This window comes from Podarcis pityusensis (genome assembly GCF_964106645.2).
Source record: "Podarcis pityusensis genome assembly, chromosome: 13".
Lineage (NCBI taxonomy): Eukaryota > Metazoa > Chordata > Lepidosauria > Squamata > Lacertidae > Podarcis > Podarcis pityusensis.
The window spans coordinates 2,728,710-2,748,221 of NC_138038.1; the positions used below are offsets into that span (position 1 = coordinate 2,728,710).

Genomic DNA, 19,512 nt, shown 5'->3' on the forward strand with positions numbered 1-19,512 from the left:
GTATCTGCCAAATGTCAAATGAACAGCAGTACTGCTTTCTTGGTAAGGGCAGCCTTTCTGTTTCGAAGTGGTTTAAAAAGGATTCACTTAATCCTTAGTCCTAGAAAGTTAATGGCAAGATTTGAATTAGGAACTCATTGGTTCATAGCTTGGGGGGGGGGGTTCTCTCTCTGCCACTTTTTGATCTTTACACCACCTTTTTAATTGCATCCCATGTGAGTTAGCAGTAGTCGGAATCTCATGGAACACAAGCTCTCTGACACTTTCACTGCTTTAGTAAAGGGATTTGAAAATCAGTGCCTGTAGTTTAACTAAACGTGGTCTTTGAAGAAATAAACATACTAAGTAGAAAGTGAATTCAATGAGTTCCTAATTCAAATCTTGCCATTAACATGATTTTTGAATCTGCAGATAATCCACACATTTTCTTTGTCGTTCTTTTGAAAGGACAATTTAATTGCAATACATACAATACCTTATTTCTATTGTAATCACCATCTTTTAAGCTGATTTATGAGTGGAGGCATACTGAGGGAGCAGACACTGGGTGAGCACACACTCTGAACAAAAAGGGAAAAATAAGCACCCAATGAACCCTCCCTCCAACAGTCTCTTCACCAGCACTACTCCACAAGAGGTAACCCCACCTGAGATGACACTCTTGCAAGGCATTCCTCCAACCTTTCCCCACAGTGGCCGTCTTTTCAGATCAGGTGAAATATTATTCAGATCAGAGTGAGCTAACCTCCCAAATGCTTGCTTCATCCAATCTGTTCCTTCTCCTCTAAGGATTCACCCTCCCCTGCTGAGATGGACATCAGGTGCACTAGGCGAAGGGAAGCAGCTAAGCCATTAATTCATGCAGAGACCACTCACCTTGATCAAGCGAACCACTGATGCAGACATGACATCAGTGATGGAAAGCAGGGGAACTGTACTGCAATTATTTTTAACAGATCACATAGCCCAAGACACAGCAATAAATAGCAAAACCCAGCTGTACACATATACAGTCATCCGTCACAGCTGAAATTTCTATGAAGTCAGATGATTGAAGCTTAAATTGCTGGTTTTTGACTGACTTTAGAATAAGGATTGTGGAGGAGCAATAATAACTTTAAAAAGTAAGGTGTCCCATTTAAGGTCTTGTGGGGGAAGGGGAAGTGGCTAAGAGTGTATTTATTAATGTGTCAGGTGGCAACTTGAGGTTGTTACCACTCTGAACAATGCTTTGGAAAGCATTTCAATATCCACAGCCTGTTGCAAGTGACCCCCAGGTTTCCTGAAAGATCGCAATCTCCCTTTATGAATCTTTCTAGGTGCCAAGATTTTCAGGTGAGAACCTTATCTCGGTCCCATCAGCGTCAGAGGCAGTGTTAATGGTGACACAGAGAGAGCCTTTTCTGGGGCTGCTCCCAGATTGTGGAATTGCCTCCCAAGAGAGGTGACACTGGCTTTCTTAGGACTTTCCTATTCAGAAAGGCCTTTGAAAATCCACTGGGCTCCCATCACAGCAACTGCTGTTTTAATGCTGCTTCTAATGTGTTCTGTTATATTTTGACCTGTTGTTATTATAACTGTATTTTTAAAATGTTGTAAGCTGCCTTGAGTTCCAACTTTGGAGAAAGGTGGGATATAAGTACATTAATTAATTAATTAATTAATTGATTAATTAATTAATTACTGTAGCTTTTGTGATTTCTCACTGTTCAGGAAAATGGGGAACATGTGCAACAATATGTATAACCCATTCTCAGGTTTTAATAGACTTATTGTTTCTGTTTTTTGTCTTGATGAAAATTATGTTTTATATTTATGATTTTTGTCCTACAAAATTGTAACAGTGAGAAAACAGGCAGCATATACTGGATGCCCAGCCGTTGTTTCTCCACCACAGTAGGAGCAAAAGTGCACTTTGGCCTCTTATTCAAAACTTTCCTATTCAGAAAATTTTACTAGGAGTCAGAAATTCAGCAGCATTTCTCCTGCCTTTTTTATCAATAAGAAATTAACTTGCACTAATATTTTTCATTGTTGGATGACTCAGTAATGCAGCAGCTGTGGTGCAAGGAGTCATTTCAGAGTCTAGGCAGCAGGCTAGCATCACCCAACTACCATATTTTGTCTGAGAAATGCACATGCTGGAAAGAAAACCTATCATCATTTAGTGGACTCCTAAGTACAATGACCGCTCCCCGCATAAAAACGGGGGGCGCCCTTTGCGTGGACGCGCGCAGCCCCTGGATCTGGAGCGGCTCCATCAGCATAGGCTTGACTTTGCCTTCCCTCAGGTGGGATACCTGGAGGTCTCCGCCTACCTCAGTCAGTTGTCCAATCCCGCCTGGGGGGAAGCGTTGCCAAGGAGACCAGGCCAGGTAGGGGAGGGACTACCTGCCCACACAATAGAGGGAGGATCTTACCTGGGAATCCTCACTTGGCTCCAGAGCTTCTCCCACCCTACCCACCCTCAGTTAATGTCTTATTTTGCAGGTTAACTTTTCTTCACAGGCTTTGCAGGTTAACTTTTCTTCACAGGTATGCAGGCGCTGCTACGTTAAGGTCGCTGTTAAAGGGCCGGAAAGGAATTCCCCTGCATTGGCAGGTTTTGCCTTTCCCGTAGCAAAACGTCACAACTTTGGCGATATCAGGCCTTGGGCGGAATCCTTTTGTCTATCTTCCTCTTTGCAGCGGCGATACCAGGGTTCCCCGTTAAAGGGGTTTCTGAAGGGAGGCTTTGACCATACGCCGAAAGGTCGTTATTGCTCTCCCCTGCGGCGGTGGCGTAACAGGGGCAGCTATCTCTGCTTGAACATATGTTCTCCAGAGCCGGCCCATCCCCCCCCCACACACTGGATAACCATGAAGCTCCCTAGGTCCCAGCTGGGGACTGGGGAGGGAGAACGCCCAATGCCTGAGCCAAGGTCTACCCACATTTGAAATTTAATAAAGTTGTGGCCAATTTAATCCCATAGCACGTTGTCTTGAGTCGTTATTCCACATGACAGGGGGGGACCGCTCGGGATCTGGGGGACTCCGCCTGTCCACGCAATTATAACTACCATAATTACAATCAGGAAATGAGAAATCATGGTTACCATGGCTGAGAAAAGAGGATTGCATCTATACTGTATATAAACAGAGCTGGATATTAGGTATTTAACACACATGTGAATGCATATTTAAAAGCACATTGGACTCCGTATCCCATTTAGAGCAATACAGTGCAGACAGACTGTATCTTCTCTTGGATGTATACAGTGGTAACCTTGGTGTATGAACTTAATCCGTTCCTGAAGTCCGTTCTTAAACCAAACCCATTCTTAAACCAAAGTGCGCCTTCTCTAATGAGGCCTCCCGCCGCCGGTGCCCTTCCATTCGTAGACCGAGGTAAAGTTCACAAACCGGAACACTACTTCCAGTTTTGCGGAGTTCATAAACCGAATAGTTCGTAAAGAGGACTGTTTCTAAACCGAGGTGCCACTGTAGTTAGCGTTGCATAGAATCTGGATTATCTTTATATCCATGGCTTCCAACCCAACTAGTAATATGTTTCCATAACCTTGTTTACACAAGGAGTTCCTTAGCTGGATAACAACAATTATCTTTAATTTTTGCAATGTCAGTGAATGCAAATTAGCAGTGATTCATTTTGCTAGACTTACCATCATTTCCCAAATAAAATGCATTTTTTCATTCTTCCATATTATACTTTTCACCACATCATACTGGTTTATCAAGAGAATGGAACGTGCTGTTCTCTGAAGAAAGCATGACTGCATACTTTCGATAGGAGCATTATCTCATCCTATTTTCACACACGGGGGGAGCAGACACACACTTACATTTCTAGAGACAAAGCCACAATAAATGTTCATGGCAATCATTATATAAGTTAGTGCAGTGTGTGCTGTTTGTAGCCCGGGATCTGTGCGTTTCCTGATTCTTAAGGAGCTGAGGGGGTTTTCCATGTAATATGCAATGCCATATGCAATGGCACAGATATCCATCAGGTATAGAGCAACAAGCAGCTTTTATAAACTAGAAACCAGAGCTCTAAATCTACAATGGAAAAAAATCCACATTCTGAGACACTGATGTGCATTGATTGTTTTGCTATTAGCCATACAGAATCTAATTAAGAAGCTGCAATTTTAAAGGATGCTTCACCAGTGTGAGGCACTTCACAGAAACTCCATAGAAAAGATGAAGAAATCTGCCATGACACAAATGAAGCGAGTGAGAATGAGCCTCTATGTTCCAATAATTTTGCTCCCTCCAGTATGATCCTTTATGATACAGTGGAAGCTTTTATTGAAAAGGGCTGGTAAGGTCAAATTGCCTATTATGCATGGGTGATAGAATTAGTGTCTGCAGAAAGAGATGGAGAAACAAAGGAATGCATTAGACAAACTGTTTGCAAGGTCAAGAAAGCATTCCGTCCATATAATTATACAGTGATGGACCAATACGATGATGCTACAGTCAGCAGATGTCACTGAAGGGTTGCTTGCTTGCTTTTTTCTAGTGAATTTTATGGGAATGAGGAACTTCAGAGTGCTTGATCTCCTTCCTTACCTTTAATCCCACAGATCATATGGCAGAAAAATGTTTGTTGCCAAGTACACTCTCAACAGGGAGCTGTAATCAATCATTGCTGAGTGTACCTGTATGATGGACTTGTTTCAAAACGTGTTTCCCTCAGGAGGCGGCTGCATGTTATGCACCACTGGGCACAGAAAAGCTTCCTTTTGCTTTTGACTTTTTTAAAAAGGAAAAGCAGCTTCAGAGGGATCAGTTTAGCAGATGGGGAGGCAAACTAAGGCCTGGGGGCCAGATCCGGCCCAATCGCCTTCTCAATCGGCCTGTGGACGGTCCGGGAATCAGCGTGTTTTTACATGAGTAGAATGTGTGCTTTTACTTAAAATGCATCTCTGGGTTATTTGTGGGGCATAGGAATTCGTTCATTCCCCCCCCCCAAAAAATATAGTCCAGCTTCCCACAAGGTCTGAGGGACACTGGACCGGCCCCCTGCTGAAAAGGTTTGCTGACCCCTGGTTTAGCATGAAGAAATGGTGAGGTAGCTATTATTATTATTATTATTATTATTATTATTATTATTAGGCTGAAAACCTTCTCCACATATAGAAGGGCTGCTTCTGACTTAGCAAAAGAGCACTATATGATAAAATGGACCAACTCTGACTTCCATTTCTGTTCTGCACCAGGAATGGACGACTCCCTCAACATTGCAGGGAAACACAGACGGAAATTAAGAGAATGATGGGGGTAAAAGTATCATTTGGTATTTGAATAATTGTATTAATTGGGTATGAATTGGTATTGTTACAATTGGGCTATTATTCGATTAATGTTGGAAAACTAATAAAAATGTATTTGGCTCTAAAAAAAAGAGGACCAACTCTAAAGTTGGAGTTAGATTTGTCCTAGTTCTTCTGTAAGAGTCTGTAAAATTAGCATGAATGCAATTTGTGCAATGCAATTGCATTTTGAAGTCTGGGGCTTTGCAAAGGCAGGGCTTGCAGCTCAGCTGTGGCACTGGGGTTATTTGCACTCCCTTGCTTGCATCACTGAGGTAGTTTGTATTTTTATATATATACTATATAATCAAGACAGGCAAAGGGAGATAATGATTTATTTATTTTTAAACCAACTGTTTTTAAAGCTGTTGTGGAAAAAATGTGTGTGTTTGTGTGGGGGTGAAACTTAAGTGGATTTCCTTTTTGGAGTTACCTCCTTCAGACACCTCCCTGAAGTCAGAAGCATTAAACAATTTTCACCCAGTGGTGCTTGAAAGGCATGCTTGGAAAATACTAGTTATCTGGATCCATTTTAGTATGGCTTCAGGCCTGGTTATAGCATGAAAACTGTCTTGGTTGACCTGGCTGGTGACATTTGTTGGGAGAGACGAGGGAGGGACTGAACCCTGCTCATTCTTCTTGACTGCTCAGTGGTCTTCAGTACTGTTAACCAATGTAGATTTCAGGAGAAGCTCAGAGAGGTGGGGATTAGGGGCACTGTACTTCACTAGTTCTCCTCATAATTCCAGTGCCATTTCCAAGAAAGTAATATTGGTGGGCCACTGAACAGCATTCTGTCTTGTCCTCTATGCTCTTTAACATCTATCTGAAACTGCTATGAGTTGTCATCAGGAGATCTGGAACAAGGTGCCACCAATATATGAATGCAATTCAGCTCTCTCCCTCCCTCTCTCTCTCTCTCTCTCCCCCTCTCTCTCTCTCTCTATTCCATCAGAATCAGGTGAAAGGTTCAGGTACTAGAATGCTTGGAGATGGTGATGGACTGGCTGGATGTGCAGCAATAAAGTGAAAATGAAACTTGGAAAGAGCATTACGTGTTCTTGTTCTCAAGTGTGGGAGCTATACCAGGTTCACCAGCTAGGGCCCTTCTCTGAGATGAATTGGCCACTGTAAGCCATACTGCAGTCACTTCCAGATTGGTCTGTTGCAATGCACTCTACATGGGACTGCCCTTGAAGGCAATTAATAAATTTCAAATGATCCGAGATGGAGCAGCCAGATTACTGGCTGGGATTCCATTTAGAACTCGTATCATCCTTATTTTAAAACAGCTGCACCAGCTGCCAATTCCTTCCTTCCTTCCTTCCTTCCTTCCTTCCTTCCTTCCTTCCTTCCTTCCTTCCAGCATTGGTGGTCTGTTTCATGGATCAGCATGGGATGCATGGTTACTCCTCTTACAACGCCAGCATCGTTTCCCAGCACCCATGTAGCCAAGGAGGCTCCTCCTGCTTTGGGCCCTACAGTCTGGTCTGCACACAATGGAGAAATTAAGAGAAAATTAACCCACGTTAGCGAGTGTTGGGCCCCTTAGCCTTAAACTCAAGCACACTTACTGCTGGATATCCTTGGTTCTTATTAGGTATACACTGCCTGTGATTGATATTACAAACCTCTTGAATGTAGAGAGAAATTAAAACAAAATGGCAGTTATCTGGTGAAAGCTTTAAAGAAAACTAAGAGAGGGTGGTGGTTAAAGTGGAGTTTTAATCATCAGGGCTCTCCCTGCCCCGCACACCAACTCCTCCAAGCGCCTACTCATGCTGCCTCCTCTTATCCCAATTTCCATCCTCCACAGCCTTGCAAATGCCATGCCATATCCCCTTATCTGCCCATTTGTCTGCATTGCTTTGCTTGCATCCTTAGTGTAAGCGTGGATGGTACAAACTATGGGCGGGGGGAAAGGGTCAGTCAAATGTTGAGTGGAATGTACACGGCTCCTTTTATTATTTGCTCACGAAGTCAAAGTCACTGACTCTCAAAAATGAAACTTGCAGTATTTTGGAACAAGGAACAAGGAACACCGGTCCATGAAATTAATAGGCATTCCAAAAGAGCTGCTTGCAAATACAGACATACCAGAATTGCGTAGTGCAATGCACAGCCTGATGGTATCCCACAGAGGAAATGATTCTAAGTTTAAAAAAAAAGCAGACATTAACAAGGTGGCAATTACTACTTGGTCTGGTTGTGAACATGGAGATGGAGGCTGCAAAGATGAAGACATGGTCAAAAGTTGTAGTTTATGGCATTTGTTTTAGGAACACTCACTCTTGGCAACATTCTTAATAGCCCAAGATTCTGTCACAGGCCTAAAATAAGACAATATATATGCGTACGAATTAAATGTGTGACTCCTTCTTACTTGAAAAATAAATCAAAAAGCAATTGCCTTCAGGGTGTGCATGTGTGTGAGCAAAATCATGAATGCTGTTCACAAAATTATTTTTCCCTGTGGAGTGGTTTCAGTGAAAGCCCCAGCCCCTCCCCCTCCCCAGAAGCTATTTTCTCCAGGAGAGAATCTACCATTGGTGACGGGACTGTGGGCAAAGGCAAGTACAAACTTTAAAATTCAGAACAACCGTAGTGTCCTGTTACAAAAAAAATCAAGAAGTAAATGCATACAAAAATCATATCAGATCACTAGAACGATACAATTTCCTCCTGGCTTGACAGTATACAAGCATTTGTCAGCAGTTTCTTAAGCTGGTTTCAAATAAATAGATCAGGAATCTCTACAGGTTTAGTCTAATTTATGAAAGCCAGAATCACAACAGAACTAAGATTGTGTTCTGAATTATTACAACATAAGCATTGTAGCTTTTTCCCGTGCAGATTTAAGAAATTCTCTGAGACATAACTTCCAGGGCTGCAAAATGAAATCATTTACCATCGGCGTGGCTTCAGTGAAATCCATGAGCAGATCTCCAGGTGCCAAGGCAAAGGTCCCTCCAGGATCTACAGGGCTCTGAAGCACAGTAAAAATTCAGGAAGTGTTAATGGAGTTGAATTGTAAAAAATAATAATTTCATTTGAGAAGATGAACTGCAGGAAAGCTAAATTCTATATTCACTAGCAGTGTCAGAACCACAACAATAACTGTAAGAGAGGCAGTGCATATCTCAACTCTTCTTTGGCCTCCCAGTTCAGGCGCAAAATAAAGCCTAGCTCAGCCACCACAGTCATCCCTGACCCATGCAATACAGTGGGGCTCTGGGGTCTTGTGTTAACCCCCATCCAAAGATTTCAGTGCTCCTCCTGCTCTTGCACGTGTTGTGGAATAGCTTCTTTTTTAAATACTGTTTTAAAATATTTATTTTCATGGTACAGAAGATAAATTTCGAGAAAACAGTTGTTACAACAGTAAACAACAAATTACCGGTACTTGTCCTGATGAAATTACAGACTTCTGTCAGGCCATGTGTTAAAGTTTCATTTGATTACTCTAAGAGATCATGCCACATTTTCCCATGAGTGCTGGGTGGATTCCTGCCACTGCCTGAAGAATTTATGGATTCAATAAACATTTGTCATATAAGAGGAATATGGATCGTGTTTGCCCTTTGCTGCTCTCACCTGGCATGTTAGTTTCTCAGCCAGTGCTATTGACTGTACTCTTGTTATACCAACACCAGTTTTCCAACATCTGGCTGTCTCTGTATGAGCAGCAGTCATTAGAAAGGCTAAGAGGTCATCTTTAGGATAATCAGGAGCAGGCAGGATCCTAAGCCCAAGTAGTGCTAGTGCAGGGGACATTTCCATGGTTTTCTTGTATATTCAGCTTATTTCTTTGAAGGGTTTGATGCTGTCACAACACCACCACATATGGAAATATGTACCTTTGACTGCGCATCCCCTCCAACAATTGGGACTGACTTCCTTACATATTTGGGACAGCCTCACCGGTGTATAATGCCACTATGCAGAATTTTTTAATGAGGCTTCCCTTATTTTTGCAGAAACTATTTGCACATCTAGGTCCATTTCCCATGGCATTTTTGTGAACAATATTGCCATATTCTATCCCAAGTTTCTGAGTACTTCCACTTCATCCATCAGTCCCTCCCTGTCAGTGAGGACCAGGTCCAAGATAGATGATCCCCTTGTTGCTTCTTCCACCTTCTAGAAAAATGAAATTATTAGCGAGGCAATGGGGAATTTATCAGACGCGGCAAAGCTTCAGTTGCAACAAATATCGGGGAAATTGAAGTCTCCCATGACTGCTATATATCTCTTTTTTTGAATGTTTGGTAATCTTCATTAGGAAGGCATCATCCAAGTCTTCAGTCTATAGCAGAGCCCCACAGTAAGGTCACTCTTGTTTCTCTCTCCTACAATTTTTACCTATATTTTCTCAATCTGCTTTCCATTTTCCAGGTCAAGGATTTCTTCACAAGTGTACACATCCTTTACATATAATGCTACCCCCCTTCCTGTTTGGCCTATTCCTTTTGAACAGGTTATACCCCTCCCTCAATCCCTACATTTTAGTCATGGGTTCCATCCCACCAAGGTTCACTAATGCCTATCAGGTCATATTTGCCACCCTGAATTAAAAGCTCCAATTCATCTTGCTTGTTTCCCATACTCTATGCATTTGTGTAGAGACAACTAAAACCATGAGTTGTTCCCTCCAGCTGCTTCCTTCTTGTAGTTTCTTTACTTTAGTAGGTTTCTGGAGCACCACCTCAGCTTTTCGTGCATCAATGAAGCTATTATCCCCAGTACCAGGTATTTGTCTTTTGTCTGTAATGTTGTTTCTCTCCCTCTCAAAATCTAGTTTAAAGCTCTCCTGATCAGGCTTGTGAGACTCTTAGCTAGTCAAGTTGAACATGGGACAGAAAGTTGAACTTGCAGGGACTCCTTGGCATTTCAGGCTTGGATTAGCAGAGGGGAGATTTTCAATAACAGCAAGGAATGTGAACCAAATATGCTTCTCGAAGGCAACCATGAATTTATGAGTTGCACCCTTACCTGCTGCTGAGCCCACATTTTAACCCACCCTTCCAGTTATCTGTATGTACCTTTGCACACGATGAAAAATGTCCCTCCGAGTTTGTTCTCTGTGACACAGGAGATGCTGATGGGTGTGATGGTGATGCCCCAACCGCTGCTGCAAGCGCTGGAGGAAGGTCATCTTCATCACTGGGTTGTTAAAAGTACAAGAAACTTTGCTCACTACAATATTTTTAAGTACTCATTTTCATGGGGAGGATAACCTAGAAAGCATTTTCAAAATGTCTACCACTTGTTTCTGCTCGCCTCTTCAGTTCTGCTATATTTTCATTTGTGTTTTCTGAAAAGTGTGTCACATACACACACTAGTTGCTGGTACAGGAGTCTCCTAATGCACACACAAAGTTGTACATATAGGGAGGATGGATGCTGAGGGTGCTCTGACCAGGGCCAAACGAAGGCATTGTGACACCCAGGGCAGGGTGTTGCTACATAGGGCGCATGTGTGGTGTCGCTACATACGACACATGCGCCGTACGTAGCGATGCCGCACATGTGCTGTACATAGCAGTTTGCTGGTGGCACCGCTCCAGTGCCATATGGACAGGATCCTCTACATGTGGCTGTAGCAGTGACAGAGGGATCCCACCACCGTCCATATGGCGCTCAAGCTGCACCGGCGGCAAACCGTGATGTACAGCGCATGTGCAGCGTCATTACGTACAGCGCACGCGTGCGACACTGCACATGCGCTGTACATACTGGTTAGCTGCCAGCGCCGGGATCCTTTGCTCGTGGCTGCAACCGTGAACAGAGGATCCTCCACATGCGGCTGCAGCGGCACAATGGCTGCTCGTGTCGCAGCAGTGGGGTGAACCTGTTAGGATTCTTGCTCCGTGTTTGCAGTCATGGGATTGTTGTCTTATCACATGGTGGTGTATGTTTTCATTCCACAGTGTGGGAAGTGACGGAGACAGGATGTTTTGTACTACTGTGTTCTGGAATATAGGACTATTGTCCTTTGTTCATTCTCTCTTTGCTGTTTGATGAGAAAGAGGAAGGAGCTAAGGCAGAATGCTCCGAGTGTATTATATGTAAATAAATGTAGATTAGCCAAAATGCTGTGCTACTGAGTTCTGTTATGCAAACTGTGAATACTCTGCGGATCCCTAAGTGTGCTGATGCCTCTTGGTATCAGTTGCTGTGATGTTTGGGCTGAAGAAAGCTTTTGAAGGAGGGAGGGAACATGCCAGTTGGGCATATGTCTCTGCCAGAGTCTTACACAAGAGTAGGACAATCCTAACAGAGCCCCCGCAGGATGCCTTCTTGTCACACACACACACACCCCAGACCTGGCACCCGGGGCGGACCACTCTGCCCCCCCCTTGCGATGCCACTGGCTCTGACTGCTGCATTAGAAAGCATCTACAAACCACAAAACCTTTGAAAAAGCATTTTGTTCAAGAGATTATATCAAATGACAATATAAAACAGTAAAGCTTCCATACTGGTTGGAATTTGTTTTGTATTTAAAGCTCCACTTACCATTAACATATCTGTAGATTACCGTATGTATTTATGGGTGACAAAAATTGAGGTGCTTTCTTTCTGATTCTCACCAAATGCGTTAATTATACAGCTATAAAATCACTTCAAATGGTTTGGGGAAACCCTTCCCACTCCACCCTTCCTTGCCAAGATAAGCTCCCTGTCTCCCCCCCCCCTTCGCACACACACACCTTGAATACATTAATCTTGCCACATACAAAGCCACTCCTAGCTGTGTCTGGTGAGTCTCAGTCTCCAGTAAGAACCAGGTTTCAGGGGCACCATGAGCTGCTGCCAGGGGGAGTATTGTGTGGTTCACATTGAAGAGGCTGGGGAATCGCTGGCTGCTGCTCCTTTCTTTCAGGGCCAAAAGCAGCTACAAGCGCAGCTCCTGGCTGCCTTCCTTACCCCTCCTCGGAGCACACAATAACCCATGACAACACCCTCTTTCTTAGCTTATTATAAAACAAAAAGACTTTTTTCTGTGTTAATTAGATGCTATATTAATGCAAATAGACAGGTTTTAGTTCCTTGACCTTGTTAATCTTTATTTTGCACCAAGGCTGCTGACATTCTTTTAAACTTTCCCCTTCACACGCAGCAGGAATAATTTGGCTTTCTCCCCGCTCTTGCTAGGTAAATTTGTTTCCTTGTACTCATTTGTATGGAAGTGGAATTTTCTCATGTGGCTTTGCCAGTTGAGTAAATATTCTCAGTCACTTGAAAATAACAACTGCAGGTTGGAGCAGAAATTTAGTTTCACACATTCTGGCTGCAAGGCTGGAGCACCAGACATTTGCCCAATTAACTTCCCTTAAAAGAGGATCACCTGCATTTTAACTATTTAAAGGCTTTTTTTAAAAAAATGAGGGCATGGTCACTGTTTCTTGTATAGAAAACTCTTGTCATGTTCAATAGGTGTGAACGAAGCTTCAAAAACGTGCATGTTAACACTTAGATCTGCATTCTGCCACTTGTTTTCGTCTAATTTTAACTTATATTGCCATATGTTCCTTTTCATACTCATTAGAGAAATGTGATTATAACAAATGGCTAGTGAAAATAGTTGTGATGAGCACAAGCAAAGTGAATGGCAATTCCAGAATCGTTTTCATCGCAGTTTAAAACAAAGCCAACCATAGGAGCCAACTCCTAGGAGCCGATGGGTCTTCATCTCCCAGTAAAACATTTGAGGGGGCTGGGGCCCCAAATTTGATGGCCATTGCCATTCAAATAGAGTTCATGCACTGCGTCATGCGATTGATTATGTGGGGTGGGGCTCACCTGCCTCCCCCCCCCCCCAATATTTTATTCAAGATGGCACCCCTGAAGCCATCATCAGTCTGGAGACTAGTTGCACAGTTTTCTGGATTCTTAATAATATATTGAGGCAAACAACATTACCGTATTTTTGGCTCTATAAGACGCACCAGACCACAAGACGCACCTAATTTTTGGAGGAGGAAAACAAGAAAAAAAAATACTCTGAATCTCAGAAGCCAGAACAGCAAGAGGGATCGCTGCGCAGTGAAAGAAGCAACCCCTCTTGCTGTTCTGGCTTCTGGGATAGCTGCGCAGCCTGCATTCGCTCCATAAGACTCACACACATTTCCCCTTACTTTTTAGGAGGGAAAAAGTGAGTCTTATAGAGCAAAAAATACGGTACTTCCTTCCATTTTTCATTTTGTAATTTTTTTTAGCAACAAACCATAATAGAATTTCAATGCATTACAAACATTCAAATGCTCCATGTCAAGCCTTCATCCAAAATAAAACAGTACATACTGAAGTGTGTGTAAGTGGAGACATAACTTTAAACCAATAAACACATTGTGTCAATATAACTAGCTTGTGTTATCGTTACATTCAAGCAACAGCAGAAGAAAAATCTGTTGATGTACCACAAATATACCCTTAACTAAAACCAAAAATGCTGAATGTGTTTCTGTTGCTACTACAATGAATTGTGTTGTTTTAATGTATTGCATGTACTCTTGGCATGCAATAAATACTCTAATTTTTAGAGATAAGTCAAAATTCCTCAGAAGACATATTTTTTGAGATGTTTCTTTTCCTCCCTCCTCCTCCCTACTAAAAAGCCAATCAACATCTCCAAATATTCTCCACCATTCTCCCTCTCTGCCCCGCGATGCCCTGGCATGACACTAGTAGGCTGGAGCTACATTGATCTTATAAACCTTATTAAACATAACGTTCTATAACGTTTAATGGCAGTTTCCCTTTGCTGCTCTGCAGTGCCCTCTGGTGTCACATTTTAATAACACATTTTAAGTTATAAGCATTTTAAGTTATAAACTTAGATCTGATCTAGGTCTGAGGTATTATGGAGGATGCACAATGGAGGCCAGGTTGCCCAGCCAACAAAATAGACAGTTACACCAAAAAATAAAAATAAAATAAAATAGCCTTGGGGTGGGAGGGGGATGAAGCTGTACCCTGGTTGCTGCTCTTGGGGTGCCCCACTGGGAGAAACTGATGGAGAATGTGGCTGAAATGTTCCCTCCCATTTTTTCAATGCACAAACAGAGCAGTGAATGTTGGAGGCCACTTGTGCACAGCTGTAACATTAATTTCACTGGAATATTCGCAATGAAACTTAGTCTATTTAATCACCATTCACAGCACTCAATTTATTCAATGATTATCAGCTCTCTACATTCTCTTGTCTTGCTCCTAGACCAAAACTGCCAACGTTTCCCTTTTTTTTAAAGGGAAATGCCCTTATTCTGAATAGGATTCCTTGCAAGAAAAGGGAAAAGTTTTCAATTTGTCCCTTGACACGGGGACATTCCCAGGGAAACTGAAGGAAGCAGTGGTGTGTCCACTCTTAAAGACAACTTCATTAGATCCCTTAGACCTATCCAATTACCGCCCAGTTTCAAATCTTCCATACCTGGGTAAGGTAATTGAGAGAGCGGTTGCTGAACAGCTTGGTAGGTTTCTGGAGGAAACATCGGCATTAGATCCATTTCAGTCCGGTTTCCGTCCTGGTTTTGGGACGGAGACGGCTCTGGGTGCCCTAACAGATGATCTCCGTAGACAACTGGATCGAGGCGGGTCAGGACTGCTGATCCTTTTAGATTTGTCAGCAGCCTTTGACATGGTCGATCATGATCTTCTGGACCACCGCCTCGCAGACGTGGGGATACAGGGCATAGCCCGTAACTGGTTGTGCTCTTTTATCTCTGGTCGAGGACAGAGGGTGGCACTAGGGAGGGAAATGTCGCCGCGCCACTCCTTGGTGTGTGGAGTGCCACAGGGCGCAATTCTCTCCCCAATGCTTTTTAACATCTTTATGCGCCCCCTTGCCCAGACTGTCCGGAGCTTTGGACTGGGCTGTCACCAATATGCTGATGACACTCAGCTCTATCTGCTGATGGATGGCCACACTGACTCGGCCCCGGATACACTGACCAGATGCTTGGAAGCTGTGGCTGGATGGTTTCGTGGGAGCCGATTGAAACTAAATCCTTTGAAGACAGAGGTCCTATGGGTAGGTCGGGATGGCATGGGGATGAGGGACCAACTCCCTTCTCTTGCGGGGGCCCAATTAGTGCCATTGCCTTCCGTTAAGAGTTTGGGTGTAATCCTTGACGCCTCCCTTTCCATGGAGGCGCAAGTTACAGCAACAGCCAAGGCGTCATTTTTCCACCTTCGCCGCATCGAGCAGTTGGTCCCTTACCTTTCCCGCCCCGACCTGGCCACAGTGATCTATGCGACGGTCACCTCCAGGCTTGACTACTGTAATTTGCTCTACGTGGGGCTGCCCTTGAAGCTGTCCCAGAAACTCCAGCGGGTGCAGAATGCTGCAGTGAGGCTCCTCACGGGATCTCTGCCATGGGAGCATATTCACCCAGTGCTTTTCAAGCTGCACTGGCTCCCGGTGGAGTACAGGGTCAGATTTAAGGTGCTGCCTTTGACCTTCAAAGCCCTTCACGGCCTAGGACCCTCGTACCTACGGGACCGCCTCTCCTGGTATGCCCCACGGAGAGCCTCAAGGTCCATAAATAGCAACACCCTAGTAGTCCCAGGCCCTAAGGAAGTTAGATTGGCCCCAACCAGAGCCAGGGCCTTTTCAACACTGGCCCCGGCCTGGTGGAACGCTCTGCCTCATGAGACCAGGGCCCTGCAGGATCTGATTTCTTTCCGCAGGGCCTGTAAGACAGAGTTGTTCCGCCTGGCCTTTGGCTTGGAGCCAATTTGATTCCCTCCCTCCCTCTCTTTTTTCTTTTCCTTCTCCTCCTGCGATGAGGCTACATTTTAATATTTTAATGTTCCATTATTTTAATGTTGTATTTTATTTTTGTTTTTAAGTTGTAATCATTCATCTTGTTTTTATTATTGCTTGTAAGCCGCTCTGAGCCCGGCCTTGGCTGGGGAGGGCGGGGTATAAATAAAAATTATTATTATTATTATTATTATTATTATTATTATTATTAAAAGTTGACAGCTATGTCCTAGACCCCAGTAAAAAAAATCTCCATAAATAGTATTATTTTTCACAGTGGGAAAACTATGCTGATTGAATTATTAAGATGTTTTGCTTAAAGAAAGAAACTAGTAAGTCAGCAGGTACACAGTTTGCTGCCTGGCTTGCTGTGCGCACAGGCTCTGATTTATTCTCTCTACTGGGCATGCTCAACTGACAGGAAGGTAAAGGTAAAGGGACCCCTGACCGTTAGGTCCAGTCGCAGATGACTCTGGGGTTGCAACGCTCATCTCACTTTACTGGCCAAGGGAGCCAGGGTTTGTCTGCAGACAGTTTTTCTGGGTCATGTGTCCAGCATAACTAAGCTGCTTCTGGCCAACCAGAGCAGTGCACAGAAACACCATTTACCTTCCCGCCAGAGCGGTACCTATTTATCTACTTGCACTTTGATGTGCTTTCAAACTCCTAGGTGGGCAAGAGCTGGGACCGAACAACGGGAGCTCACTCCATTGCAAGGATTTGAACCACTGACCTTCTGATCAGTTTAGACCACAGCGCCACCCAGGTCCCATTGATTAAAAGGTAAAGGTAAAGGGACCCGTGACCATTAGGTCCAGTCGTGGCCGACTCTGGGGTTGTGGCACTCATCTCGCTTTATTGGCCGAGGGAGCCGGCATACAGCTTCCGGGTCATGTGGCCAGCATGACTAAGCCAATTCTGGCCAACCAGAGCAGCGCACGGAAACGCCGTTTACCTTCCCGCCAGAGCGTTACCTACTGATCTACTTGCACTTTGACGTGCTTTTGAACTGCTAGGTGGGCAGGAGCAGGGACCAAACAACAGGAGCTCACCCTGTCGCGGGGATTCGAACCACCGATCTTCAGATCGGCAAGTCCTAGGCTCTGTGGTTTAGACCACAGCGCCACCCGTGTCCCCAACTGGCAGTAGTAATCAGGAATAATAATGAGCAGGGGGCTGTGGCAATGGCAATGGCAGGGCATCATGAGCCAAAAGTGCAAGCTAAGAGTTCATTTGAATTTAGGGTTTTTGAAGCAGTTAGTAGATGTAATATGAGGGGTTACTCAGGTTGCAAAGCTAATTCAACAGTTTTGGTTGCATTCAGAAAACCTTGTCTGCATACAGAACTGGGGGGGGGGGGCTGCTTAAAAACCAGGAAGAGCCACAGGAAATTCATCCAGTCTGCATGTTATCGTATATAATGGGGGCAAACATAATCCAGTGTGTGTGTGTGAGCTGCAGTTGTGCACTTCCTTTCCGCTAGAGGCCTGTCCTGATTTGTTTTGTTCACCTTATCTATTTGGGAGTTGCTAAAGTTTGCCAAGATCTTTCAGTCTGCTTCTGTCACTTCTGCTGAAAGGGCCAAAAACAGATGTGACAAGTCACACACTGAACTGTTTCTGGTTACTTTATTAGTAGACTTTGATTCCACCTTTACTCCCCATGGAAAGTCCTCAAGGAAGCTTGCATGAGTCTTTCCCCATCATCTTCACAACAATGCTGAGGTGCAGAAGAGGTGGAGAGAAGGGCTTGGCCCAAGGCTATTCCGTAGGCTTCAGAGCTGAGCAGGGATTTGAATGCTGGCTTCACTGTTCCACTCTTTTAAGTCTGCACTCTCTTTCAAACTGGACCACTTGTCTTTTTCCATGTGATTGTGAAACAACCTCAGTGCAAAAAGACTCCTCTAATTTTATCCACTTTTTTATTCCTCTTCCTCTTTGTTTTCTTCACGGTCTCACTTTTCTCCTCCCTCTTCAGTCACTTCTCCCCAGTGGCAAAGCAGCATCCAAATGCCCCCCACTGCTAGGTGTTTCCTGAGCTGGCTTGGCCTGTCACCTGAGGCAAAACAGGAATGGCCGCCTCCTTTCCTCTCTCCCTCCACTGCTGCCCCCACTACCACTTCCACAGTCACCTCTCACAGAATCATAGAATTATAGAGGTGGAAGTGATCCTGAGGACTATCCAGTTCAAGGACGTCCAGCTCCCAATACAGTGGTACCCCGCAAGACGAACGCCTCGCGAGACGAAAAACTCACAAAACGAAAGGTTTTTTCGTTTTCGAGTTGCCTCGCAAGACGAATTTCCCTATGGGCTTGCTTCGCAAAACGAAGCTTGCCCCGGGGACAGCGGGTCTTCTCTTTTGAAGCAAGGGGCGGTGGGGAGAAGCGATCTTCTCCCCGCAGCCCCAGGTCCGGGGACAGCGGGAAGCGCTTCCCGCTGCCCCCGGACCTCTTTTGAAGCAAGGGGCTGCGGGGAGATCGCTTCTCCCGGTGCTCCGAAGCGGGGCGGGGGGGTGGGAACACCTTCCCCCACCGCCCCGCTTCGGAACGGTGCTCCGAAGCGGGGCGGGGGGGTGGGAACACCTTCCCCCACCGCCCCGCTTCGGAACGGTGCTCCGAAGCGGGGCGGGGGGGGGTGGGAACACCTTCCCCCACCGCCCCGCTTCGGAACGGTGCTCCGAAGCGGGGCGGGGGGGCGGGAACACCTTCTGAAGGCTGGCGGGGGGCAAAAGTCTTTGTCCCCCCTGCCTGCCTTCCCAGGGGCTTTTAAATCGCCCCGGATAGCGGAGAAGTCCTCCGCTGTCCCGGGGCGATTTTAAAATGCCGCCCGCCAGCATTTTAAGATTGCCCGGACAGCGGAGAAGTCCTCCGCTGTCCCGGGGTTTTTTAAAATGCTGGGGGTGGGAAGAAAAGCCCTTATCCCCCCCCCAGCCTTCAGAAGAGGTCCGGGGACAGACTGTCCCCGGACCTGGTCTGAAGGCGGTTTCCCTAGGAACGCATTAATTGATTTTCAATGCATTCCTATGGGAAACCGCAAGACGAAAAACCCGCAAGACGAAGAGACTTGCGGAACGAATTAATTTCGTCTTGCGAGGCACCACTGAACACTGTGATCTACTCACAGTATAAAAAAACTGACAGTGATCTACCCCTAGTTGTTGAGCTTTTTTAGGAAGGAGATTGCTGAGGGGCCAGAAATCAGCCAGGATCTACCAGGAATCTACCAGGAACACCCTGCGATCTACCAGTGGATTCACGATCTACCTGTTGGACATGCCAGATTCTAGTTCAACCCCCTGCAATGCTTTGAGGACTGTGAGTTTGGCAAGAGCCAGGGCATGGCAAGGGCAGAAGTAGGGGGGGCTGGGGGTGGCCCTGGCTCTTGCCAAACTCAGTGGGAGCTGGAGCACTTCCTCAAAGCATT

General features: G+C 44.9%; 1 protein-coding gene across 2 annotated transcripts in view; it reads right to left on the bottom strand.

The window, feature by feature from the left end:
• Positions 1-19,512, bottom strand: part of EPB41L4B (erythrocyte membrane protein band 4.1 like 4B) — a 151,483-nt gene that overhangs the window by 14,097 nt on the left and 117,874 nt on the right. The window contains exons 21-23 of one of the 2 annotated variants that reach the window (XM_080976647.1): positions 10,361-10,481; positions 8,227-8,304; positions 7,416-7,469 (exon numbers count right to left, since the gene is read on the bottom strand). In XM_080976647.1, the coding sequence (XP_080832773.1) occupies positions 7,416-7,469; positions 8,227-8,304; positions 10,361-10,481 (253 nt within the window). The remainder of the gene's footprint in view (positions 1-7,415; positions 7,470-8,226; positions 8,305-10,360; positions 10,482-19,512) is intronic. The other variant, XM_080976648.1, reaches the window with a different exon arrangement.